This window comes from Pipra filicauda, unplaced genomic scaffold (genome assembly GCF_003945595.2).
Source record: "Pipra filicauda isolate LSUMZ 115617 unplaced genomic scaffold, ASM394559v2 scaffold451_size532456_pilon, whole genome shotgun sequence".
Taxonomy (NCBI): domain Eukaryota; kingdom Metazoa; phylum Chordata; class Aves; order Passeriformes; family Pipridae; genus Pipra; species Pipra filicauda.
Window position 1 is genome coordinate 386686 of NW_024104589.1, and position 27075 is coordinate 413760.

Here is a 27075-nt window from a genome sequence, read left to right on the forward strand (position 1 = left end):
ACAACAACAGAAACTGACCTGACAGGGATCATGTGTCTCCCGTAGGCCGTGGAGGTGAATCAGACACGTCGTCTGCTTCAAAAAGGATCTCGAGGTTCTTCCCTCCGCAAGAGGAGATGGGGAAGTCAGAGTCATCCTGCCAGAGAGCTTTCCTTTCATCCGATTTCATCCCATTTCCTGCCCTCTCTGGATGGTTTCCTGAAGCCACAGTGCTCTGACCTGACATGTCCATGTCAGAGTGCCTTCTCTGTGCAGATCCGAACACCAAGCCAAGCATCTGTGTGATGCAAGTTGGAAATTTCATGAAAGTCCGTGGACCAACAGTGATTTATGTCAGCCACAAATCTGGCTCGTGAAGTTCTTAATGTCTTAGAGCAGCAAGGCCAAAGGGTAAGCAAGCACTGTTTTACAGTCCCTGTGGATGCACAAAACACGAAAGATTAAGGACAGAGCAGCCTGTGCTTTGCCAAAGACCCCACCAAAGGAAAGGCCGTGCAGTGCCACCTCTCCCTCTTCGCAGAGGCACATGAGACAGAAGAGCCGGCTTGCTGAGCTTCCCAGAAACAGCTGCACTCCAGCTTTCTGAGCTGCATGAGTCCTCTCCAAGCCCCGAGAGCACTCGCCTTGTCTGGGAGTATGTGTCACGTTATCCAGATGTTGGAAATCTTGCTTCAGGCACATGTGACCCACTGGTTGGAATGAGCCACTCCTGCCAGTTTGCTCTTTTCTTGTTTCCAAGTGTACAAATTCCTCTTTTAGGCTGTGGTTTCTGCTGAAGTAGCAGATAAATCATGCCTGTTTTGCTGGAATGGCTGGATGAGAGGGAGATAGGCACAGAGGAGGTACAGGGCAATGGATCGTGGCTATTTGCTTGCATTTGGTTTCATTCGCACACGGGCCCAGAGCCTCCTTTCCCGGTTCCCAGAACTCATTAGCCGATGCTTGGCTCTGTCCCAGCCTCCTCCAGCATCCCAGTGCTTCGTAAACCTTGGCCCAGGGTGCCCGGCCCCAGCGGGATGGGCGTTTCTCACTGTGTGCACACAAAACCTCAGGAAAGCTGCCTCCTGGAGCTGAGCTGATATCTTCCTGATATCCAAGGAGCTGGATGGGGCATTAGCAGCTTGCCAGCACTGAGACAAAGATCGTGTTGCAGCAGCAGGAGGAGACTGCTCGTGCTCTTGACTGCATGGAGGGAACCAGGCTGGCTGCAGCCCTCTGCCACTAAGTCTCCTGCTGCCTCTGGATGTTGGTTCCACATCTGGAGAAGCAACAGGTGGCACTCACTCCTTGACCTGTTGGTCTGGAGTGGAGCTTACAGGACCTCCTTTACACTGGTTTCTTGTGCTGTAGTATTCCCTGGTGGCTGGGACAGCAGGGAAAACAGAGGGACCGTGGGGTAACCGTCCTCGGTCATTTAAAACAGAACTCTTAAATAAATACAGCTTTAAAGTAACCCGGCACTAGAAGCAGAAGTTTTCACATGAAAGGTCGATGTGCAGATGAACACAAGTACACTGCCAAGATTTACTGCAGAGAAAGTAGTAAACAGAACAGCTTACAGCACCTTTGGGGTTATACAGTTCTCTCCTTTGTCTCCAGCATTTGCAGATGATCTCCACACATGTTGTCATTTAACATCCACCCACTCCCACCTTTTTTTTGGCCCAAGCCAGTCGGGAAGACCTCAGGCAGGCTGTGTGAGTGCCAAACCGAACTCGGTGTGTTTCAGGAGTGAGCAGTCGGAGCAAAAAGTCACCCTCAGTGTAAGCTGGCTGTGAGCCTGGCCCAGCCTTGGGTCCCTGGGAATGCTGCAGCAGAAAGGTGGAGTTTGGGGGGAGGAAATCCTCATTGCTGTGCTGAGGATCAGAGTCAAACAGCAGCTCGGCAGCCACACAGGCTGCCTTTTCCATACAATACAGAGGGTCAGGAAGGCTTTGTTGCTTGATATATCCAGTTCTGGTCCATGATACCTCTGCTCAACAGCTGTGAGCCAGCCTGCTTTCTGCAGGATGCTCGACAATTGCCAAAATTTTGTCTGGGAAAAATGAAACCTGGGTGTGTCTGTATGTGCGGCTGCAGTGCTGATTAATTAAATCTCCTTTCTGACTAAGGTCCGGGATTGCTGTTCTACCAGATGATCCAGGAGCAGCATGAAAGGGGGGAGCTGGAGGTCCTGCTCCACAGCACTGGCACCAGCCAGCACTTCCAGACGCCCTGAGCTGTGCAACCCCAAGGTCAGGTGATGCTGATGGGAACCCTTCCATTCCAGCTTAAAACTGCTTCTTTCAGAATTTGACTTAGGGCAGCTCACAGAAAAATATTTTTCTTCTCCCCTCACAGGATATGAACCACACATGGAAGTCTCATGCTTTATAAAAAGATAGAGAAACCAGAAGGACCCCATACAACATGCAGGACCTGTTTGGGAGCTGCCTCCTGAAGGATTAGGTACAAATCCTTTTTCCTTTACAGCTGTAGCCTCCTGTCTGTGCTCATCCTGTAAAACAGCGTAGAAATGAATAAATAAAAAGGACAGCATTAAGTAACAAAGGAACTCTCATTTCCCTGTGGTGTTGCATGCATCACCCAGATGGAAACTATCTGTCCAGACAAATTTGGGAATTATGCAAGCTCAGAATTCCTGAATAACCCTTCTTTTCCAAGATCATGAAGCATTCTCAGTACCCACTGAAAATACACATGAAAACACAGGGGGGGGGAAAAGCCCTCAACTCTGAAAACTAGGAAACATAAAGACTAGCAGTACGGATGAGGGAAGGTATAAATGTGGGAATACAGAGTAATGCCCCTGCTGTGTGCACACTGGCCGATTGGCTGCCCTGAGGAGCCAAGGATGATCCCTGGGATTCACTTCTGTTTCAGCAGAGGTGGAGCAGGATCCGTTATTCTTTGGTGTGGTTCTCTGCTGGCTGGTGCCCTGCCCTGGCACAAACCACCACAGAATAAAAATAAATCCCTCTTGGCCCAGGAGAGCAAAAGAAAGCAGGACAGAAAACATGGAAGTCCTACTCTGGCCCAGGAGCTGCTGCTGGCTCAGAGCAGCACCCAGGGATCACCGGGGCTGGGAGTTTAGCACAACTCTAGAGCTGCAGTGACCCTTTTTGGTCTTGTCAGGAAACAATGGCCCAACCAGAGGAGGCAGAGGAATAGAGCAGGCAGGAATTCTGCCTGCAGAGCAGTGCCCCCCAGAAAAGGGGCAACACGTTTCTGAGGCGCGTATGGAGAAAAATAATTTTTAAAAAAGCACAGGTCATGATTCCACAGCCACCCAGTTTGTGACAGTTTTATCATTAACTCCAGAGGAACAGGCTCAAACCCCCCTGTGGTGACAGAAATGTCACTTGTGCTCAGTTTGGGGTCACACTGGGTGAAAAGGGGCTGATGTTTATCCATCCAGCCTGACCCCTTTGCCGCTGCAGAGGAGAGAGAGGGCATTGTACTGTGAAGTCCCTTGTGTCCTCCCAGGACCAGGGGAGAACGAGGAAAGAGCAACTGGGAGGATGAACAATAAAACAACTGCTTGTACTACTGTTAGGGGGCAACTAGGTCAATATTTACAGAGGAGCAGCGGGCTGCAGCAGGACAGCACGCCCGAGCCACGGTTGGGTCAGCAGCCCAAAAAGCAGATGTGCCAATTTCCTGTCTTTGATGATGATGGGCCCTAATTACACCAGAGCTGTGGCAATGTCCTTTCTTGTGTATGACCCCTAATTTGGTTTCATGGAGTCATCTGTGCCAGGTTCTTCCGGCGTGCAAGGCTGGGCGAGTGACAGTCCCGGAGGGCCATGTGCCCCACAGCAGCAGCGTGCCCAAACAGCTGGCCCAGGCTTTGACCCAACACAATTCAACTGAGGGCCAACCAGAAGTGTCCCTGGGATTTGGGTCTGTTCCTTGGCTTGCTTTACCTCTTGCAGGTTATCGTGCCTGCTGATGAGGAGGTATGGGCTGGGGAGACGTTCCGGGAGGGATATGGGTGCTCAGTAAAGACCAGCACTTAGAGAACTTGTTTGGTTTTGGGGGGAGGAATTTTGGACTCGGCGTAAAAACCTACTCCTCCGTGTTCTTTTGCCAGCGAGATTTCTTTGCTGGCATTACTACTGGTGCTTCTTTCAGCAATTTTCCACCACTCCTTTCCGTGGTTTTTGACACTTTATTTATATTTTTCTTCCCCTTTTTCCCTCTTTTTTTTTCTCTACCCATGATTTGAGGGGTTTCCCAGTTTTGGAGTTTGCCGGTTGAGCATTTACTTTAGTTGGAACCTGCAGGTTCTGCTTTCCTTAGGTGGGGATCAGTGCTCTAGGTTGCTTCTGGGCCCACCTGCAGCTGCCAACAGCTGTTTGTTTTTCCCTAAATGTAGGTCTCTGTTTATAAGGGCTGTACCTGGAGGCTCCCCTCTTTTTTCCTGGGGATTACCTAAGCAGCATGCTGCTGCTGGTGGGAGAGGGTCGTGCGTGGGAGCTCAGCACAGAGTGTGGAGGTTTGCAGAGCAGCAAGAGGTAGAAATACTGTTCCCAGGACATCAGGGATGTGCGATGGGAGCTTGGTAGCTAGTTGATACCTGGTTCTCCATATGCCTGGGGGAAGCAGGTGCTGTCAGGGGGAAGATATGGGACTGGAGTCTGGCCTGGTGGAGCTCTGTGGAGGAAAGAGCTGAAGAAGGGGTTGGGACTGCGTAGCACCAGCAGGGGCAGATGAGGAGATGTCAGACCTTTGGTGGAGCTTCTATCATGACCTGCCTGCAGGTAAGAGCCAGGACACAGGAGAGGAGGGCTGGCTGGAGGTGGTGCTGCCATGAGAAGAGGTGGAGGCTCCAGAGTGGGGCTGGGTGGCAGCTTGTGGCACCTGGAAGTTGGGGAAGGGCTCTGTCTCTGCTTTTTGGTAGCAAGTGAGGGAAGGAGCACTGTGGAGTGAGGCTCCAGGTGTTGGGCATGCAGGGCAGGGTGGTGTGGGCAGGAGAGCCCTTGGAAGGGCTCAGAGAGCTCAGAGGTTCTTGTGGCATGGCCAGCATAGGAGGGGCAGAGCCTCGGAGTGTCCCTGCTGGTCCAGGATGCCATGCAGGCACTGAGGGGGACAGATACGGGCTCTCTGGGGGACGGATTGTCCTCTGTAGGTACAGAGATCCTCAGGGACAGGTGATGGGCTAGCTGCATGCCTGAGGCTGGGAGGAGGAGCAGCAGAATGCAGGGGAACTTTGTTACCACAAAGCCAGAGCTGAGCACTGGGCAGGGCAGCCCAGAGAGGTGCAGTTGGCTCCCACAAGGGGTTTTAAGGCCTGACTAGTAAGAGCCCTGAACTTTGGCCTGGACTTGGTGTTGATCGTGCTTCGAGCAGGAGGCAGGACCATCAGAGGTACTTCCCAACCTCACTGGGGGATTTCCCTTCTTACATGCAGATCTCGCACTCGGCTGCAGTCCTGTGTTCCGCTGCCTTGTGTAACGTCAGGTTACTGAAGACTTGTACACCGACCTGCAAACTCCAGCCAGACCTTCTAGAGGATGTGCTCAGCGAAACACCACATTTAGCAGGTAGGTTGAGATTTTATTGCAGTCAGCTCCTGGTTCTGCTCCTTGTCAGACTGCAGGGCAGGAAGGGTGCGTGTGGGAGTGTTTGCTGGCTGAGTCAGGGCCATGCCTGGTTATTTACCAGCTGAGCCCTGCCGGTGACTCCGTGTACGTCAGCCTCACTTGCCCTGTTCGTGTGAGCTGCTCCCCCAGCTGCCTGGATGACAAATGCTTCTGTACATCGGTGTGACTGTGCTGGCCCTCAGACGGGAGTGAGGTATCTGGGATGTCTCTTATCTGACTGGTGTTTACATCTGCATGACTCTGAATTATTTTTTCCTCAATTTCTCCACACTTAAGAAGTTTAACTTGTACTATATGGTGAGCTGTACTCATGTCTTACTGTCTGTCATCCAAAAGATTATCCTTTTCTCTTCCTGTGTCTGGGCAGGTAGGGTGGCTGGAGGTGGAGCTGTGTTGTCGGGATTGCAGGCTGTGTTTCCAGCAGCAGTGTTGGCAGAGCAGCAAATGCAATAGCCTATAAAGGTAGGAAGGATCACCCAGGGATGAGCAGGTGAAGCGGCTTGGTAAGGGCTTCATGTTTTCATGGATCAGCTTATATGCATGTAGAAGGTGGCGTATTTGGCCTTGCTTTGTGGCAACATGTACAGCTGACATACAGTAATAGTCACAGAAAAAGAGCTGTGGTACTAAACTGTCATCCCCATGGGGCAGTATTTTAGTGTTTGGGTTGAATTCTTGTGGTCTCTTGGCTGTAAAAAAGGCTTTGTAAAGGAAATGTTTTGTTCAGCAAAGTTAAAGCAGAAGCACAATAGCTTGTGGTACCATGGTACCATAGCACAAGACATATGTAGTGAAGCACTTAGAACAGGGAGGGGCTTCAGTCCCTGCTGAGGATGTGCGAATAAGACGTGGTTTAATTCCCCAACAAACTCATTTCCTGAGTCGGAGACGATTATGAGTCAGTGTGTGCTCACTTGGGCAACTCACCTGGTGGCACAGACAAGTGATGGTGCACAAGCCCCTCAGCAGCTCCCTACCAATCCTGTGCTGTCCCACCTGCACAGCTACTCTGAGCTGGAAATGTGGCAACTGCTCATCAACACTGCCTGTCCTTATCTGCAGAAAATAAGGAATAACCCCCATAGATCCTGTCCTATAAATCGAACTGTACTGATCACAGCTCTCATGAGCCATGTCACAAACCCTGGATGAGTGGCAGGGAAAGGCGTAGATGAGTCACCAGCAGGGAGCCAGCCCCTTGCTGCCTGCCCCAGGGGAAGCTGTACACACAAACATCTGCCTGCTCTGTCCTTGTCTTGAACCACAGAAATGATCCCTGAAAGTATAGTCTAACACTTTTCCAGATGGGCAGGTGACATCACTGCACGGTGTGACACTGAATGTGCATGTCAGGAATAAGTTTCAGTGAGAGCACTGAGCAGGGCTGCTGTTGCCTCAGGAATAAACAGGAACATGGATCAGAGAGATCCCAGTCACCTACAGATTGCCAGCCAGGGTGGGCATCTGTTAACAAGGATGTGTGACCACAGCCAAGGCAACAAACCTTGCTGGTTAATAGTCACTTTTCCAGTTTCACTAAGTGTGAACATCAGGGGGAAAAAATACATATGAGGAGCTGTGGGGCATATTCTGTATCCTGGCAGCATGGGGAAACTGAGTCTGTACAACATCCCAAGTGTCTGGATAAATCACCCAAACTAGCCTTCAGTTGTAACTGAAAAACAACATAAAAATAACGAGAAGTTTCTCTGGGACTTTGGCTTGGGTTTTTCCCCCGGTTCTGCCTTACAGAAACATTTGATGTCTCTGCTACTGTGTGGTGAGAGACAGACCCCATCTCTGGCTGGAGATTTTTTGAGTGTAAGGTAGAAGGGCTCACAGCTCTGTATCTTATTTGTAAAGTTCCTAGGCTTCCTCAAATAAGATGTGTAACTAAAAACGCCAAACAGAACACTGAAAAAAACAAACCAAAAACCAAAACCCAAACAAAACAGGCAAAAGAAAAAAAAAAAAAACAAATCAGTTTCTCAGCTGTTATGCTGAGGGAATTTTCATTCAGCATCTTGTAGGAAGTGTTTCATGTCTTGCAGAATGAAAGTTACTGAATGTAGCTCATCAAGGCAAAATGCTGCAATATAATTTAGAAGCTCATTAGAGATCATAATCACAGTGACAGATGTTGGTGGGAAGTAGGAGCCATCACAAAGAAAAATAGGGAGCTGTTTGTCACGAGGGTGTTAGTTACATCGTTTGGGGACATTTTCTGAGATATCTAAGGGGTTTGATTATCACTTGGAGGTTTCCATCTAGGTTTCTTAGTGCATAAGTCCCTTGGAAAATAAGAGTAAAGCTCTCAAATACTGAAAGGACTTTTCAAGACTTTGCTTCTAAGAGCCATATATTGAAATTGTGCATAGTAACCCATGTTAGAATGGTGCATGCCTTTCTCTTAGGTGAGCTATCCATGCCACAACAGCTTCGTGGGACGCAGTGGGATGGCACCTGTGCTGCGAGGTGGGAGAATTGTGCCTGGGTAGGGAGCCATTAGAGCAGCTGGATTGTACACGTAGCTGGAGCATGGGCTTGGCAGCACATGCCCCAGATAGCGGGGCTCTAAGCAGCTGCCAAAAGGTGTTACTTGGCCTGTTACCAGGGTAAGTGTGAGGTCATCACAGACTTGGAGATGTGTGCCCTTCCTTTGCGCTACCCACTTCCTCTTGGTTGCATCATCAAGATTGAGACAGATTTTGCAGGAAATCCAACTGATCATGCACACAAGGAGGGACTCAGAAGTGAATGCCAGGATAAGAGGCGCGTGTGGCTCCTTGAGGATGGAGCAGAGAGCTGTCCACCAGGAAATCCTGGGTGCCAGGGCCAGAGTGGGGTGTGAGCCCCCATTGCCGCTGCTCCCAGGTGCTCTCTGTGCCGTCCAATTTGGGAGCGCAGAGATGGAAAAAGGCCCAGTGGCCAGCCTTGGGAAGTGGAGCTGCAGGGCCTCAGTGCTGGAAGCAGGTTAACAAAATCACCATTAGACTGTGCTGGCATGTGGGCTCGCTGGGGTATGAAGTCACCTGATGGAAGCACTGCCCAATAGTAGAAATTCCCTAGCAGAAAACGAGCTTTTGTTTCTGCAGTGCTGTTCTTCTGAGGTGTTCCATCTGCTTTACAAACACTGACTGAGCCCAGCAATGCTTCTGTGAGAACAGCATCTCTAGTGACAGCTTCCAGCTATCTAGCAGACAAGAGCACCCAGGTGCCATGGAAAACCAGAGAGGGAATAATAACCACCCCGTTTTGCCAAGGGAGGGATGCTCATGCAAGATGGGAAGGGACCACCTAGTTGGACTGTTTGACAGGTGAATGTCCCTATGTAGGGACTGAAGATGTGAGCAGAGAGTGTGATGTAAGATCATAGGAGCAAATATAAGAGGATAACTCCAAATAGTTCGATTAATTTCACCTTTGGAACGTGGGCTAAGCAATATTTCCTAAATAAGTTGCTTCTGACGATGATCTTTCAACTTCTCTGTTAGGAAAAGCTAGCAGGGCTTCCTGCAGAGGAGAGCTCAGCAGGACCACCCTGGGGCCCAGTGTGGCCGTGCCCAGGCCTGGTGCCAGCTCTCGTGGCCCTGGCAGGGCAGGAGGGGTTGCTGTGTGCCACAGGGCACAGAATGCAGCCAGAGCCCGGAGCTGGTACTGTGGCACAGATGATCTCCATAAACTGTGATGACATTAATCTAATGTATGCGTTCCCCTACGAATGTGAATAGCAACAAATACAAATCCTATGCAAATCAGGCCCTCGTGCAGTATGTGCAAATGGCTGAACATCTGAGGACTCAAATATTATATCAGAAGTTGTTCGCAGACATGCCTGTTCCAAAATTTGCTGTTACAGGGCCCTTCTGTGTTCCCATGGGAACCCTCAGGTAAGGAGATATGTGCGGCTGCTCCCCTTCAGCTAAAAGAAGTTTGTGAAGCAGAAGCTGGATTCTTCCTTTTCTTTCTGCTGGGTTCTTCCTTCTTTCCCAAGCCTGCAGCTCCTTGCAGATGCCTGGCTGCCTGGAAGGACTCCCCCCAGCCTCTATGGTCCCCTTCCTGGGGGGAAAGGTGGATGTTAAGGGTTCCTCAGAAAGGGAAGTAGTACCCTCTGCCAACTGGCAAAGAACAAGCGCTGGCACAGGCTGCAGGAGAGCAATTATTCTCTCCTTCCACAAGAGCACATATTGGAAATCCCTCTCTCAGTCCTTCCCTGGCTCTCCCAGCTGTTCTTGCTGCAGCCCAGGTGCTGAAAGGGGTTCAGCTGTGTAAGTGCCCCAAAGGGGGATAGAAGCTCCTGGGGATGGTGTCTCTCAAGTGAGAAATCTTTGCCTCTCCCCACAGAAAGAAGAGGGAAGTAGAGGGCAGCTGAGAGCTTTGCCCAAGGAGGACATAGTGAATTTACTGCCCCTGTGCCCCCATCCAGCACCACTGGGAATTCAGTTTGAAACAGGAAAAGAAAAAGGTAGGAATAAGTGTGGAATGCGTGAGAACCCTAAGTGTGAAAACAGGATGTAAAAATAGTCCATGTTTTTTGGGCTTTTTTTTTTTAAGTGTCTGGGGAAAGCTCGGGAGGTTTTCACAATGGAGCTGGATCTCGTAAAATAAGAGTGTGACGGATGCAGCAGGGCCCATAGAAACATCCCAGGAAGAACAGGGGAAAAATAATGCAGCAGCTCATGTACAGGCAGCCAGAGGTGATGCTCCAGGTGGAGGGACCAGGGTGCAGAGGTGTGGACCTCAATGAAAATAGGTAGCAGGAGAGGTGTAAGGATGTGTTATTCTAAATATAGAGCTGCTCAGGTTGTTCTCTCTCCTGAAGCCATGGTTGCTGTGCAAGAAAAGGGTGGGGTTTAGGAGAGGAATGAGCCTATCGAGGGTGTTATATCCCACATGAGCACTGCTCTCCCTTAAAACAGGCCAGATTTTGTGGTGGCATGGGGAGACTGCAGATGGGAGCTGTGCATGGCCCTGGAGAGGGGTCTGTCCTATCAGGGGCGGTGGGTGTTCATGGCTCCAGAGAGGGGGTGCCTATGGAGAGAAGGAGTACCTGCTGTGTTCATTAGCGTGGGTTTGGGTTTTCTCTGCCAATCTAGAGCTCACAGATGTGATGAGCAATGCAGAAGTACAACGGTACCCCTTCCAGCTTTCCCCTCACCATCCCCTCTGTGCCCTCAGCTGCTCCAACAGTTCCAGGTGAGGGCTTTCTGCTGACTTTAGTGCTGAGAGAAAATAGTCTGGTGTCTCTAACACAGTGGCAAGTTCTGTGGGAGGAGATCACATTTACTCTTGGCCTGAGCCAGCAACTACTCCATGTATAGCCCCCACTTAATGAAACCCCCCCACACCTCTGCCAGCAGGTTAAAAGTTAGGGCCAGCAATCCCTGGTATGTCGATAAATCTTGGTCCTTAGCCCATTAAATCCCCAGCCTGCTCGTTCAAGAGGGATTCTCAAGAGGTAATACAAGACTGACCTTTGCTCTGCCATAAATGCCGGTGCACATGAACCTGCTCAATCAACGGGCTCTTTTTTTGGCTCCCTTCCCTCAGGGTAGTTTGTCTTAGCCTGTGGCTGCAGGATCAGTGCAATGTCCTGTCAGCACAGTGAGAGGCATTTGGCTTTCCCTGTCCCCTCCTCTGTCAGCCCCATCAGGTGGTTTTCCCAGGGCTGTCCCCAGCTTTTTGACCCTGTTGGACTGTTTTTCCCTCTCCCCATGACTTCTTATCTTTCAAAATACTCCGTGATTGCTGTAGCATTGATTTTTACTGCAGTAAGGGAAAAATGTGGCTTTTTTTTGATAGCCAGATTGTATGTTTGTTTGTTCTTTTATTTTTGGCTTCTTAGGAGCTTTTTGCCACTTTTCACTTTCTAATTGTCTCTTTTTCTAATCCTGGCACTTGGACTCAAAGCCAACATTTCTTATGGCAACTCTTTATCACCTGCTGGCTAGAACAGAATAGGAAGAAACTGCTCTGGCTGAAGGACCTGTGAAAGTAGAAAAACATAAAGGCTTATTTTAAGGTTTTCTTTTGTGAAATAGAATAGAAAAAAAACCAAGTGTTTCTATATGAAAGACCTGGCTGCATGCAGAGCTCTGGCTTAAGCTTTTTAGCAGAGTATTTCTGTAGCTTCAGAGGAGCAAAGTGGGATCCTGGTTCCTGTTGCAGAAGGAAAAATCTACCCAAAACGAGGTACTTGAGCACCCAGATGGTTTGCAGTGGGGGCTGGCAGGAGACAGGAAGTAATGAGCAGGTCTGATGTGCACAGGTAGAAAGTCAAGCAGAGGCTGTGCTGGGAACGAGATGCCCATGAGGGAGGTTGTGCTTGCTGAAATGGGATGCTGCAATGTAAGACTGGCAAAGAAAGGAGCAGCAGTCCTTGATCTCTTGGGAAAAAGGCATCTGTGTGTCTTGAATAATGCTGTCATATCTGGACATGGCTGAATTTTTTCAGGTCCTTGTAGAGATTTTGCCGGGAAGGTGTTCGGGAAGTCATGGATTTGCTGGTTTTAACAGTGTCAATTACAAAAGCAATAGACTGAAAATGCAAATGTTTCTCGGAGGCATTCCTATTTGTCCTTTCCTCCTGAGGTTTGCCTGGTTTTTTGGTGTCACTCAAAGCCATGGGATGCTGAGCACTGGCCCTGGTGATGTACAACAGTACCACTTGCAAGGTGGGAGGGAGCTGCAGAGCAACTCGTGAACATGTTTGATCACTCCCAGAATTTCAGTCTCCTTGTACACTGATAAACCGAAAGACAGAGGCAATGGTGGCAACAGGGAATGTTAAAATGTTTGTTGTGAATGGCAAGGCTGAATGTTAAACAGCAACATTTTGAAATCCTTCATCACAGCAAGATCCCAGGCGGAGCTGACAGGCTCTCTGCGGATGAGAGGAGCACCCGGAGTAGCGCTGCCAGAGATGGTTAATGGGATTGGGCGTTGATTCCTGTTTACGTGCCGGTGCTGGCTCTGGAAGGAGGGCTCCTGCCTTCTCAAGTGGGGTCTGAAGCCTTAGTGGTGCACAGTGCTGCCTGTGAGCTCTGTGCGCTGCCCTGGCGCTCTGGCCTCAGTGCTGCCGGCCTCTCTGGGGACAAGCCCCCAGCCACGGACCAAATCCGTTGTTGCTGGCCACTGGCAGAGCCTTGGCTCACTGGGACTGATCCCAGCCCAGGTCAGAGTTTGGCATCTGCTGTCCACCTTGGACCACGTGTCTGAAATCATCTGTTTCCTCCACAACTATTGTTTCCTAGGGCCTGTTCCCAAAAGCTTTGTCAGCCTGCTTGATTTGCATCAGCCTGTGAGCGGGGCCAACACACCCGTGTTCCCCAGGAGGTTATTCCTGGCCAAACAGGCTTCACTCTGCACAACTGATCTGGTTAAATGCACTTCCCTTCCTTGCTTTCATTCCACTAGTTAGAATGGGCACTCTCAGGCTGCTGAGATAAGGTCTGTCTTTGTTCTGATGTGATTCTGTTTTGTAGGTACACAGTCACCCCAAAAGTGTATCCTTGAAAATAGACAAAATGCCTTTTCTAAATTGCAACTTAAATTGATTTTGATAGAGAGGATGGCGGAATCATATACAGAAGGAAAAAAAATCTTTTAAAATGAGAACTGAAGCAAATATAGTTTAGTAGTATACTCGTTACAGAATGAACAGCATATTGTATGTGCTGTGTTAGAGGTATGTTATGAATAACAAAAGCACTGGAGCATTTACATATTTGTTTTCAGAAATCCTGGCAGTTGGATTTCACTATTCTGTGCCTCTTTGCCAGAATCACTAAACAGTGGTACATATGGCTTCTGAAGTACCATATGCCGTGGAAAACGTTAGCTGATGCCTATACTGATGCGACACGCTATAGTCTTTATTTAGATTTTTTTGCAGTTTTGAACAAAGAATATTAGATCATGCAAAACATTGTGCAAGCAGTATGGAGTAGTACATAGAGGAAAACATAATGCATTGCGCCCAGAGAAAAGCCAGCTAAGAAAAGGGGAAGAAAGGGTGGTGTTGGGAATTAGAATGTGCACGTGCCAAGAAATGCATGAAAGGATGGGACATGGCTTTGTGCAGCCGAGGCAGGAGGTTTTTCAGTGCTTGAAGCAAAGAGTCAAGAGCCAGAGCTCTGTGGACATGCAGGTTTTGAATCAAGTCCCCGTTCTAAGAGATGCTCCCTGTTCCAAAAAGCACTTGGGCTTAAATTTAAGTACATGCTTGAAATCCTTGGAGAGCAAAGGAAACACGTGCATGAGTGCTCTCCTACAAAAACCCTCCTCATAGGAGCAGCAATAACTCTGCTCTCTCCTGCTTCATTGTCTGAAAATAGTGACAATGAATACAATGAGTCACGTGAGAAACACCTTGAAAACGGAATGAAACAAAGTTTCCGACGCAGTAACCACAAAGCCCAACCCAGAATTAGAAAATCAATTCAGGCTTTTGTGTTGACAGGAGCTTTTAAAGCACGTTTTTCCCCTCTATTCTGCCAGCCCTTACCATTGCTGCCCTCACATCGCTGATGTCAGTGGCAGTGCCAAACCCTGAAGGGAGCCTGCTGCCGGGGCTGTCAGGAGCAGCCGAAGGAGGAGGTGGCCCTGAGGGGAAGGAGAGTAGGGAGGTGTTTGCCACCACCATGTCTCCCCTCCGGAGCAGCGCCCTGCTTTCCCCTTTCCCCTCTCTTCTGGCTCCTCTGTGTGCAGACCACTGCCCCGTGAACACTTAATAGGCTTAACTTTAAGCACCAGAGTAGATCCAATGGGATTACTCGTGTATTTAAGTGAAGGTATAATGTTTGGAGAGGGGGGAGAAGCATCACATCTCTGCCTCTTCATTTGGTTTCTGCTCTTAAAGCCACCCAGTTCCAGTGTCTGAGGATAGAAGGTTGTGGGATTCACAGAGTCCCTGCCAGGAGTGTGTTGGTGTGTGTGGTACAGCAAGTGTCAAACCACGTAAAGTAGGAAATTCGGGAAATATAATTTGCAGACATTACTTGATTGAGGCCAACCAACTAATCAGAACAGAGACAAACCCAGTGCAGAAACAGAAGGTGGATGAGGCTCAGCCCGGAATGCAGCCGGAGCAGAACGACTTCCCGGGGAGGTGGGAGCAGAAGCAAAGGGCTCACAGCTGAGCTGTGCCGCAGATGGCTGGGCAGGGGATGGCGGGGGAGCCACTGCCTGTGGGAAGAGTGTCCCATCAGCCTTGGGCAGAGCACGTGTGGTGTTGGAGATGGGCACCACCATGGAACAGTGTGCTGGCCGGGGGGGGGACAAGTGGCTGCAGGGCTCTTAGGGGGCTTCAGGAAGGTATATGCGGGGATTTAATAGGACAGGTAATCGCGGAGAGACCAGTGCTGGGGGAAAAACCTGTAATTCCCTGCCTGGCTGAAAGAAGCAGGAAGAGCACTGTGAGCTGCTGGTGGTCTTTGACAGCATGAGCAAAAGTAGTGGAAGATTTAAGATACTGAGGCTGTCACAGGAATTATCTGAGAGGCAAAGACTGCGTGCATGTGTAGGTAGCATCTCACATTTTATGAACTAGTACTTAAGTGAATGGAGGTAAACAGAAATAGAAGTCGGAGTGGAAGCTGAAGGAAGGCAGGGCTGAGGGGAGCTTTTACTGAGCACTTATTTGAGGTTGCTTCACAGGTTCACTGGAAACCAAATAGTGGCTCAAATTTAAACCTCATTAGGTGGTTGTAAATTTATTAAAGTAACAAGAGGGGAAGATTAACATCTTTACATCCATCTCATCTCAAGGTGTTTTAATTCGTTCGTAGGAACAAGGACCTTCACAGGGCCTTTGAGCAGAGGAAAATAGAGCCTCTCCTCCCAGAGATTGATGTTCGTAGCAGTGCCAAACAGGTGTTCCTTCCCTCCACCTCTGGCTACCACATCACTCTCAGAAGAGCGTGGTGAGTGCCCCGCCTGCCCCAGGTTTGCAGCTGCCCCTCTGGGCTGTGAACCAAGCTGTCATGACCAGCACTGAGCCCACTACGTCACGAGCAGGGCAGCTGTCCAGGCTGCAGCAGGTAGACCCCCAGAGGGGAAGGACACCTGAGCCAGGCTGACCATCAAGCAGATCAGCACACCTCCTTCCCCTGGCCTGGTGGTTTTTCTGACTGCCCTGGCATTAGTCTCCCCAGGCTGGTGTGTGTGTCCTTCGCATGGGCACAGCGAGGTTATTTGCTGCATTAGCCTCATTACCTTTCCTTTCCAAAAAGCATCCACCACTGTCTGATCTGCGGTTTGGAAAGGGGTTCTCGCTTTCCCCTCCCAAACCTCGGCTCACCAGCACATCTCCCGTGTGCTGCAATTATTAAATGACATTTCACAACTTCATCTCCTCTCCTGCCACATCTGCTTGCTGCTCCCATGTCCAACCCCGCTCACATCCCAAACATCTAACTGCATTGTTTCCTCTGTTTCTCCTGCCAGCATGGAAAGAAGCCATTCCTGAAGCAGGATTGCCTTTGAGCTGGCAGCAGATGAGTGACTGGCATTGGGCAGCACTGCTGAGGCTCTGGCAGGCCGTTAGCAGAGAACCTTGGCTAATGAATGTCATCCACACCTAGCAGATGTGCCACTGCCTGCCATGCCAGATTTTTGACATAATACAGGGCTGCTGGACATGATGGTGCTTGGGAAAAGCCACGGAGTGACTTGTGCCTACAACACAGCGTTCAGTCCCACTCGTGCTCTGCGAGAGAAACCAAACCTGCGGCAGGGAGGGAAGCACATCCATGTCTCTCACTCCTCACCCCTGGTTTTATCGGTGCGTAAATCTTATTTATGTTGTTCTCCCTCACGTGCCAGGGGTTCTTAAATGAAAAACCCACCACCCTTCTTCTTTTGTCCCCTGTGCTTCTAGCTCTGGCTCCTGCTGGTCTCTCCAGGCTCCTGCCGTGCCGGGGGATGGGGGGCCGAGCAAGGGGCTCACTGCCTCTCGGGAGCCGGGATGGCTGCGGGCAGGTGCCTAGCACCTGCATCTCGCCGTCGGCAGCATCCCGGGCTTCGTCTTTCCTCTCCTGCCCTCCATCGGAGGGAAGCAGCATGCGCCGAGTAGAGCGTGGAGACAGGGCCCCCCCGGGCACCCCGAACTGAGCTCCCGGGGCTCCCCCTCCCACCCTGCCCGGCGGGGGAGCAGGGACGGGGCCGCCTCCTAATCCCGGCGTAATCCCGGAGAGCGGCAGCAGCGCGGGCGGCCGCTAATCCCGTCCCTCCGCCGCTAATCCCGCCCGGTGTCCGTGGGTCCCCGTCCGTGTCCCCGCGGGCTGGGGGCGATGTCCACGCCCCAGGCCGTGCGGTGGGAGCCCCGTTCGAACACTCGTCTCTCAGAGGACCAGCCAACTCGGTCATTAATCCGCTAATTGCCCGGCGGGCGGGAGCGCAGGAAGGGGCGGGGGCCGTCCTTCGCCGGGCGCTCCCCGCCCTGGGCTCCTGCAACCCCCCCGGGGCTCTTGCAGCCCCCGGTCCATCACCCTCCCGCCGCCCCCTCCCCGCGTCCCTTTTGGGGTGACACCGTTGCTGCTTTTTTCCTGTACAGCCGGGAGCGGCGCCGACGGGGGAGCGGTGAGTCCCCCGCGCTGGAGGAGGGGTCCCGCCAAACACCCTCCGGGGGGGCAGCCTGGCGGCCAGGGAGGCTGCGGGAGGCGTCCTTCATGACGGGGAGCTCCGAGAGAGCGTTGGGGGGGTCCTTCCCTCCCAGCCGACTGGAAAACAAGTTAAGCGCTGCGTGGCCGGGCCGCGATGAGGCCGGGGGAGGCGCGGGGGTGTCGGTCCCGGGGATATCGTACCCCGATCAGGAACGCTCCGGCTCGCTGGCTGCGTGAGCTCGGGCGCCGATGCACCGTGTAACGCAGGTCGCTTTGCCGTGCTCCCCGTTTTTTCCCTCGGCCTCTTTATCTTTCAATTGCAAAGCAATTAAAGGTCTGTACGAATCTGCGAGCATCCCTCCCCGCGGGGCCCTCTGATGCCCGCTGTATTGCCCTTTAGATGCCTCTTCCTTTTTTTGTTTTACGATTGTTGTATCAATATAATGCTTCCTTTCTTCCTCTGTCTCTATAGATACAGATATACAAGGCAAACCAAAGGTTTCGGCTGCTATTCAGTGCCTCCTCATTTGTCCTGGAGCCGTAACAGTGGTGCCCTTTCTCTTCTGGCTGCTTTTCCCTGCTTCTGGAGCAGCAGTTATGGGAGAAGCAGATGGCTACTGATTGGGTGAGCTTTGTGGCTTTAATACTGAATACTTTATGGAAAAGGACTTTATCATGCTTGGTTGGTCAGAGGAACAACGGGATGAGATTTATGACTACAGAAAATAAATCTTTTTAAGTTTCAGGCTCCTTCACACACCCCACGTCAAGTTACTGTTGCAGAGCCAGATCTGAAATCCTCAGCATCTTTCTTTTTTCCCTCCCCCCGGCCCCGTCTGTCTGTCCTTTCACAGCTCTCCCCACCCCCTCTGCGCCAGGGTTTAGCAAACCTTTGCAAACTTTAGGGACTATCGCTCACTGGAGCATCCGAGGCCTTTACAGCCCCCAGGCAGCGCAGAAAAACGCCATCCCCAGATGGGGAACATCCACCTGACAGTCGGATCAGCTTGGGCAGCCAGCTTCTGCCAAGGCTTGTCCGTGTGTAACTCGGACAGCAGCCACCCAGGGTCTGGTGGGGAGTTGTGAGTGACATCCTCATAGACCCGACAGCACGGAGGCCGTGACGCCACCAGAGAGACATCCAGGCCACATCTCTTTGCCGAGCTCAGGTCTCCTGAAGGAAAGGGAGCCCAGCACTGCCTGACCCCACTGCACCCCATGCTGGGCAGTGCTGGGCTGGGGGCTGTGGGACTGTCCCCCCAGGGACAGCCCTCTGCAATGCCCCCCAACTGCAGTGTGTCCCCCATCAGCTTGTGGCTTCTGCCTGGCCTCATGCCAAAGCATGACCAGGGGCCACGCGGTGGGGTGGGCTCTGCCCCAGTGTGGGATGCTAGTGGTGGCATACGGGGACAGGAAGGCCCGAGGGTGTACAGGAGGCAGAAGCAGATTTCAGTCATGCAGGGGTTCCCCCCTTTCATTTCTCTCCCTTTTTTGTCCCTCGTAGCCTATCGTGTCCTCTATCAGGCTGTTAAACATTTGAAGGAAGGTGAAGCTAGGTGAAAGCTTTTCAGGTTTTAAACCTTGGTGCTGCTGCTGTCAGGCCAAGTAAGGAGGAGAAGCAGAAAGCTGAGAAAATAATTTTGGGACAGAAAGTCAGCAATGATATGGGGCTATGTATGAGCCATTTAACCAGCCACCTGTATTATATTCAGTGGTCTGGGTTTTGATCAGCTATAAAAAAATTTCTGTGACCCTTTGGTGAATACACACATTAATATTTCTCACTAGACTCTGCGCTTGCTCGGAAGGAAGTACAGGGGAAGTTCGAGCATCATCAGGGCTGAAGAAACAGCCAAGGTGCCCGTGGTGTCTGAATCGCAAGAAAGCAGGTGGGGAAGGTATATGGGGTCTCACTGGGGTTCCTGGGGAGCAGGAGCACTTGCTCCTTGGAGTGAGCCATAGGTGAAGCTGATGTCTGGCCCTTTTTAAGGATTTGTGTTTTGTGGCGTGGCAGTGACTTGACCTGGGAGTCCCAGGCACCACATCAGTGAGGTGCAGCTGAAGGGTCGAAGGGAATAGGAAGGGACAGGGACCATAGGTGTGTTTGGGAGCTGAGCTGGAAACAGGACAGGACATTGCTGATGTGCCTCAGCCCTGGTGAGGGCCTGGTGGTAGGGACATATCCATCCGGTTGTGGGGCTGAGGATTCCCGGTGGGATCCATGCGCTGCTTGGCAGGATTACTGGTGAGAGAAGCACAATGCTCTGTACGCCGTATGCTGGTCTGCAGCGTGGTGGTGACACCGCTGGCACCCTGGCATAGGGCTTCCCCAGAAAAGGCACCGTTTGTGAGCCTAGTGGCATGCAGAAAGGATGGTTTGTTGTTTAGCTGAGGCCCCCGATTTATTTCCACTACAGAGACCTGTCTATCTCCGGGGAAGGGAACCGTTCTGTCTGCATTTCTCCAGGCACTAGGAAAGCTTGTGGCTCTGCATTTGGTTTCGAGTGGCTTTTCCATTCCACCTGGTGTGGCTCCCCTTGGGACCACAGCTGGCCCTTTTTCTGGCCGCAGTGGGCCGAGAGGGCAGCAAGGCAACTTTGGGCATCCCTTCATGCCTCCTCCCCATGGTCCCCTGGCATGGTGGGAGCGAGTGTGGCTGGGCTCATGCACTTCTGGGAACTTGTGTATTCTCTCAGTGATTTTATTTTACAGGTGACTTTATATCAGTCACCTGGGAGCTGACTCTCAGCTGTGTATGTGTCTCCTCAGAGGAGTAAGCACGCATCCGTAGGCCTGATGCATGTCACAACTCGGGAAGCATTTCCCAAGGGATGCAGTAGTGTTTCTGAGCACAGGTTGAGCAGCCTCCTTGGCCCCTTTCCTCTCGTCTTTCTGGGAGAAGCCCAGGGAGGAAGGAGAAGGCTGACGCTGCTGAGGAGCAGGTGCCCTTGTCCCTTGCAGCCATCCCCCCAGCCGGGGAGCAGAGGACCCTGGGCCGCCCCCCTGGGGCTGGGTGCCGCGTGTCCGTGGGAATCAGGTTCGCCAGCCCGACCCCTTCCAGGTCCCCGTCCTGCCCGGCTGCTCCCGGGGCCTCCCCTTGCCCGGGAGCCGGTTGTACAGTGTCGGTGCCATTACCAGGGGCTCGTCGGGGCTGGGGCTGCGCTTTTGGGGGGCTGAGAGCAGCGGGGAGCAGTGAGGGGTTGCCGGCTGCCGGGGTCTGTGGGAAGGCGGCCGAAGCTCCTCAGCCCGGGTCGCCCTTAGCTCTCCGCGAGAGTTTTTCTGGAAGAAGAAGCGGATAGAAAATGCATGGATGTACCGAGATCGGAGCGTGTGGCAGCCGGGAGGCGGCGGGCAGCAGTCGCACGGCCCCGCAGGGTGACACCGCACCCGCTGGCCGCGCGGCTGGGGCTGGATCGGGCCCGGCGCACCTGGGCCGTGTCCCCCAAAAATCCCGGCGCGGCTTTTTAGTGAGGCCGGGGGAGCGCCGCCGGCACCGGGCTCTGCGGGGCGTCGGGCTTTGCGGATTTGCGGTGGGCGCTCCCGGCCGGAGCACCTCGCAGCAGAAACTCCAAAGGAAAGAGCTCGCGTCCATCCCGTTGCTGTTCTGCAGGGTGAGGGACGCCGTTCCCTGGGATCCACTTTTAGGGTGGCATCCGAGGCTGGATAAATGCTCAGAAATGCCGACGCGGTCCTTTCCAGTCACGGGAAATTTCGGTAGCTGAGATCATGCCGAAGCGATTTCGAGATCGTTTATGTGCCGTGGTGTCTCTTAAAATTCTCGCGAATAAAAATAACGCGTAGGTTTTCTTTCCCCCTACTAACGACAGTCATTCGGACAATTTATATCTCACAGCGAGAGCTGCAGCCTCAAAAAAAAAAAAAAAAAAAAAAAAAAAAAAAAAAAAAAAAAAAAAAAAAAAAAAAAAAAAAAAGACAAACAAAAAAAAAGAAAGATGAATAGGAAAAAAAATCCCCACATTTGAAGCAGGAATTGAGATTCAAATTTTTAGACTCCCATATTTTTAATGTTATGACAATCTCCGTTTTAGGAGACGCTGCGTTTTGTCGAATTAATAAGATAAATGTTGAAAGCATATTATATGCAGCCTTTAATCCTAATGCAAGGAAAATCGTAATTATGGGGAGGATAAGTGAATTTGAGAGCCAAACATCAGCCCACTCTCTGATTGCAAACCTCGCTCCGTTCGCCCTGGAAAACGCTTTGTCTCTCCTTTTGTTTAGTTTAAAGAAAGGCTTTAAATTCTATTTTTTTAAATCTGTTTTGTGCCTGAAATGACGGCGAAAAGGGAGGGACCGGTAAACAGTTTTCCGTGCGGTGACCCTCTTATTTCGGCATAGAGCATCTGCAGATGCTTCTGCTCCCCGAATCTGTGCGCGTGTCGGTGAATGTGGAAGCCCCGCGTGTGGGGGGGTGCGAGCCCGCGGCCGCCCCACGCTCTGGAAAGGCGAGGAATGGGCGGGGGGCTCCAGCCAGGTGTCCCCCGCTCCAGTGGGGACCGGGCTCCGGCGGGGAGCGCGGGGCTGCCCGCTGCCGGTTCCCCGCACGCCGGGCCTCCGCCGGGCGCCGACAGCGCGGGAGGGCCGCTCCGCGGACCGGGGCACGGGCACGGCACGGGCATCCCCGCCCGCCTCCGTCCTGCCGAGGAGGGCTTTTACTGCGTGTCCGAGATGCTCCTATAAGGCAGGTGCAGGGGCAAAGCGGGCGGGCGCCGCCGGGATCCCGGCGCCGGGCGGAGCGGCCGTCGGGCCCCCCCCGTTCCCCGCCCCACACCCCTGCCGGGCCGGAGCGGAGCGGCGGCCCCAAACCCGCCCGCTGCCCCGGGAGAGAGCCGTTGGCGGGGGCGCGCCCCTGTTCCCCATCCCCTTCGCCGCAGGTGCCCGGTGGCAGCGGGGCCAGGTGAGGGGCGGGCGGGCGGGCGGCGAGCGGGCAGCCCCGAAGGGGTTAACGGGAGGGACGTGGGCTGTCACGCGTCATTGGGCAGATTATGTGCAGCAAACAAAAAGTGTGTGTCTGCGTGCCAGCCCCTCACTGCACCGGGTCCGTCTGCACCGCGCGCCTCCCGCTCCGCCGCCCGCCCGGCCCGGCCCGGCATGGAGCGGCGCTGAGAGCCCGGGGCAGCCAGCCCGGAGCCGCCTTTGTGCCACTGTCGGGGCGAGGATTATCCCCACCGTCCCTGGTGAGTACCGGCGGAGGGGCCCCGCCGCCCCCCGCGCCTCGCCGCCCCGGAGCGGGAACAATGCCGGGGATGGCCGTGCTGCCGGCGGCCCTGCCCGGGGTGCGGGGCCCTGCCCGAGCTGTGGAGCCCGGCGGCCGAGCCTCCGGGAGCGGCCCCGGCGCCGCCCGGCCGGACAAAGGGCGGCCAGGGGAGATAGCGCCGCGGGGCCGGGGGCGGTCCGGGCGACCGGGGGGATGCGGCGCCGCGGGGATCCGTACGGGGCCCACCGGCGCCGGGGGGAAAGTTCGGCGGGGGCCGCTCGGTGCCGGCGGTTTCGTTTGGCGAAATCATCCCTTCGGGGAAGGGATGCGCCGGGCAGCGGCGGAACGGGGAGGGCGGCGGGGAGGCGGCCAGAGCCCCCTGTCCGCGGCCCTCGTTCTCGGGGAGGGCCCGAGACCCCCCGCCGCCCCCGCCGCCGCTCCAGGGGGCGAAGTTCCCGGGGTGGCGGGGATCCGGTTTTACCCCGAAATCGAGGGACCGGCGGCTCGGCGGGGCTGTGTCCGGTGCGAGCGGCGGCGGCCGTCAGCAGGCGCACCGGGAGCAGCACCGGTCTTTTCCCGAGCCAGCCCCAAATGACGGATTTCGATGCCAGATGGGGCGGGGAGAGGCAGCCGTGCGCTAATCGGGTCGGGAAGGGCGAGGGCACCGCAGCCGGGCGCGATGCTCCCTCCCCGGCCCCGCTCCCTGCCCGCTGTCCGCGCCCCACCAGCTGCCCGCCGCCCGGATCCCTCCCTCCGTACCGCACGGCAGCCGGGGCTCTCCCTGCACCATAAATAAGCGTGTCGAGGTAAAAATAATTACCTCTGCTTGCTGCTTTTAATTAAAGTCTCGGAGGGAAAGTGCTGGATTATGGTAATGAGCAGCCATACGTTCCCCTTGTCGCGCGGAGCGGGAGGTGAGCTGACACGCAATCGGCGACAATGACAAGCCACTGGAACCCACCCGCTCCCCCGGCGCAGCACGCAGGCCGGCCCGGCTCCGGGGGTTACCGGAGATCCGCCGCCGCTCGGTGCCCGGCGCCCGCTCGGGACAGGACCCGGCCGGCGGGACTCCCGGGTCGCTGCCCGGAGTCGGCTCCGCCGCGACCGCTGAAACAGTATATCATCGCGGCAGCGTCCCTGCACTTTACCTCCGCTCGCAGCTCCTCGCCTGCTTTCTTTTTTTTTTATTTCAGACCGGAGAAACTGCTCGCCTACCTATTTTTTTTTTAATTTTTTGGGATTTTTTCTTGATTTTTTTATTTAACAATTCAAGTTAATTTTAATTTGTTTTCCGGCGCATCTCGGTGCACCGCTGAGCGGGACCTGCTGCGGTAACGGCCCTGCTCTGTCCCTCTCTCTGTCCGCAGGGATGGAGGACGCCGGCGTCCAGCGGGGAATATGGGACGGGGACGCCAAGACGGTCCAGCAGTGCTTGACTGACATTTTCACCAGCGTTTACACCACCTGCGACATCCCGGAAAATGCCATTTTCGGCCCCTGCGTCCTGAGCCACACGTCCCTCTACGACAGCATCGCCTTTATCGCCCTCAAGTCCACCGATAAGCGCACCGTCCCCTACATATTCCGGGTAAGAGCCGCTCGTCTCCGGGCTCAGCCGCTCGCCACGTCGGCCGGTGCCCGAGAGCGTCCCCGCCGCGGAGCGCAGCTCGGCCGGGGGACCCCCCGCCGCCGGGAGGCTGTCCCCGAGGGCAGAGCCGCGCCACCGCTCCTCCTGCTGCTGCCCGTCCCCGTCCCGTCGGTCGGTCGGTCGGTCTGTCGGTCTGGTGGATTAACGTGGGGTTTCAGGTGGACACGTCGGCGGCGAACGGCTCGTCCGAGGGGCTGATGTGGCTGCGGCTGGTGCAGTCGGCCCGGGAACGGGAGGAGCAGAACCTGGAGGCCTACATCAAGAGCGGGCAGCTCTTCTACCGCTCTCTGCGCCGCATCGCTAAGGACGAGGAGCTGCTGGTGTGGTACGGGAAGGAGCTCACCGAGCTGCTGCTGCTCGGACCGGCCCGGGCCCCTGCCCGCACTAACGGTGAGTGCCCCGCGCGGCCGCCGGGGGGTTCGGGGTCGGTTGTCGGCTTTGGGGACCCCGCGCCCCTGTTCCCCGAGCTCTCCGGGGATACCATGTCAGCGGCCCCGGCTGACGGTGCTCCCTCCCGCCGCAGGCTCGCCGCCCTTCGCCTGCCCCGAATGCAGCCAGCGCTTCCAGTTCGAGCTGCCCTTCGCCGCACACCTCCGGTTCCGCTGCCCCAAGAGGCTGCACGGTCCCGACACCGGCCCCGCCGCCGAGGCTGCCGGCGGCAAGGACGTCGCCGGCAAGGAGCAGGAGCCCGGCAAATTCGGGAAGCCCGGCGGGCCGCCGCACCACCCCTTTCCCGGTCCCGACGGCGGCCCCACCGCCAGCACCAAGCCCTCCACGGACTTCCACAACCTGGCGCGGGAGCTGGAGAATTCCCGCGGCGGGCGCGGCGGGTCCCCGGGGCGGCCGACGCCTGGCGAGGGCGGCCCCGAGGCGGCGGCCGGGAAGGCGAAGAGGCGGTTCCCCGATGAGGAGGATCGCGGGCCCGGCGCGGCGCGGGGCCGCTTCCCGGCGGAGCGGCCGGGGCTGCCGGCGGCGCCCAAGGAGGAGCCGGGCTGCGCCCCGCAGCAGCAGTACCGCGCCGCCGGCTCATACTGCGGGCTGGAGGAGGGCGGCCGCCTCTTCGCGCCGCCCAGCCCGGAGACAGGGGAGGCCAAGCGCAGCGCCTTCGTGGAGGTGAAGAAGGCGGCCCGCGGCCCCGAGCCCGACGGCGGCCCCGAGGAAGGCCCGGAGCGCGGCTCCCCGGGGGCGGGTGGCGCGGAGCCGGGGCTGTGCCCCCGCGGCGGCGCTGGGGGCCCGCTGGCCGCCCGCCTGGACGGCGGCAGCCCGGCGCGGGGCAGCGCCTTCAGCACGGTGCCGCAGCTCGGGGCCGGCCCCGGCGGGCCCGGCGGCGGCGCGGCCGAGGAGCGGAAAAGCGCCTTCTCGCAGCCCGCCCGCTCCTTCCCGCACGTCCCGCCGCTGGTGCTGGGCCCGAAGCTGGGCGGGCTGGGCGAGCCCTGCCCCGACGGCGCCGCCGCCCCCGCCCGCCTGTACACCGCCGAGGCGCTGGCCGCCAAGCTGCCGGGCGGCGGGGAGGCGGCGGGCGGCGGCGGGGGCGGCGGCGGGGGGCTGCCCAAGCAGAGCCCCTTCCTCTACACCACGGCCTTCTGGCCCAAGAGCTCGGCGGCGGCGGCGGTGGCGGCGGCGGCGGCGGGGCCGCTGCAGCTGCAGCTGCCGTCGGCGCTGACGCTGCTGCCGCCGTCGTTCACCTCGCTGTGCCTGCCGGCCCAGAACTGGTGCGCCAAGTGTAACGCGTCCTTCCGCATGACCTCGGACCTGGTCTACCACATGCGCTCACACCACAAGAAGGAATACGCGCTGGAGCCCCTCGTCAAGCGCCGCCGCGAGGAAAAGCTCAAGTGCCCCATCTGCAATGAGTCCTTCCGCGAGCGCCACCACCTCTCCCGCCACATGACCTCCCACAACTAGCGGGGACCCCCCCGGTTCTGGGGACTCGCCCGGGACCCCCGCCCGGGGACCCCCGCGCTGCCCGCAGCTCCCGCCCTTCCCCTTCGATGCACGCGTTTCCACTGTCTGGGGAGGGGCGGGGAGGGCAGAGGTAGAGGAGGAGGAAAAAAAGAAGAAACAGAAGAAGAAGAAAAAAGAAGGTAAAAAAAAAAAAAAGAAAAAGAAAAAAGAGAAGCACCGTGAAAAAGAGAAAAAAAATCAAATGACTTAAAAAATACATTTTTTAAAATGTCATATATTGCAACATATTGATGCATTTGTCATACGTTTCTACTTAAATTATTAAGCACTTATGGTTTAGATGTAATAATAATTCTATGTCAGGGTAAATTTTTATTTTGGATATGAAGCTAAGGGCGGGGGGGGCGCGGCGGGGCCGGCGGGTGGCGGGCCGGGGTCCTGCATGCACCGGGCGCTCCCCCTGCCCGGCCCCGCCGCCCGCGCCCCTTCCCCCCGAGTGTCACTGGTGCCCGTGGAATGGAGTCTCGGTAGTTCCGTGTTATCTTCCCTTTCCCGTTTGGGTTTGTTTTTTTTTTCCCTCGACCTTCTGGAAAAGATTTATTAAACTTTATAGTTTATCCGGGTATGTTGGATGCTTTGACAATAAATGACTTTATTTTCTTCAAAGCCCCTGGACGTTAATTGGTTCCGGGGGGAGGGAAGGGGCAGTGGGGAGGGGTACAGCCCTGCGGCTGCGGGGTGGGAACTTGGCCCCCGACCGGGGTGCGCTGTGGGGAAGGGCAGAGTCCCCAGACCGCGCTGCCTCTCCTCTCTGCTCTTCTTCCCCACTCGCCTGCCTTGCTTCAGCCCCTCTGACATCCATCCATCCTTCCCCTGTGCATCTTTGGTTTTGCCTGGCATTGTATCCACCCTTTATTTCTCTCTTTCACCCTGTCCTTCCCTTCCTTTCCTCTTCCCTTCGTGGTTTTGGTTTTCTATAATGTCTTTCTTTTTGCCTGTCTTTCTTTTTCTTTCTGATTTTCTCTCTTCCTTTTTCTTTCAGACTTTCTGTGTTTTCTGTCCCATTCTCTCTTCCTCTCTTTCCCGTTTTCCTTT

General features: G+C 54.9%; 1 protein-coding gene across 6 annotated transcripts; it reads left to right on the forward strand.

The window, feature by feature from the left end:
• The first annotated feature begins 66 nt into the window (after positions 1-66).
• Positions 67-26153, forward strand: PRDM8 (PR/SET domain 8). Of its 6 annotated transcripts, none has more exons than XM_039385942.1 (12): positions 67-1763; positions 2112-2234; positions 2341-2448; positions 5414-5546; positions 5974-6068; positions 9951-10071; positions 15395-15529; positions 16053-16389; positions 17682-17834; positions 23795-24015; positions 24234-24465; positions 24599-26153. In XM_039385942.1, exons 10-12 carry the CDS (start codon positions 23797-23799, stop codon positions 25978-25980), a joined length of 1833 nt encoding a protein of 610 aa, XP_039241876.1. In that variant the 5' UTR covers positions 67-1763; positions 2112-2234; positions 2341-2448; positions 5414-5546; positions 5974-6068; positions 9951-10071; positions 15395-15529; positions 16053-16389; positions 17682-17834; positions 23795-23796; the 3' UTR covers positions 25981-26153. The 6 variants fall into 6 exon arrangements, with proteins under 6 accessions (XP_039241876.1, XP_039241877.1, XP_039241878.1 ...); XM_039385943.1 differs by having other exon boundaries at positions 67-1697; XM_039385944.1 differs by lacking the exon at positions 17682-17834.
• The last annotated feature ends 922 nt before the right edge of the window (positions 26154-27075 follow it).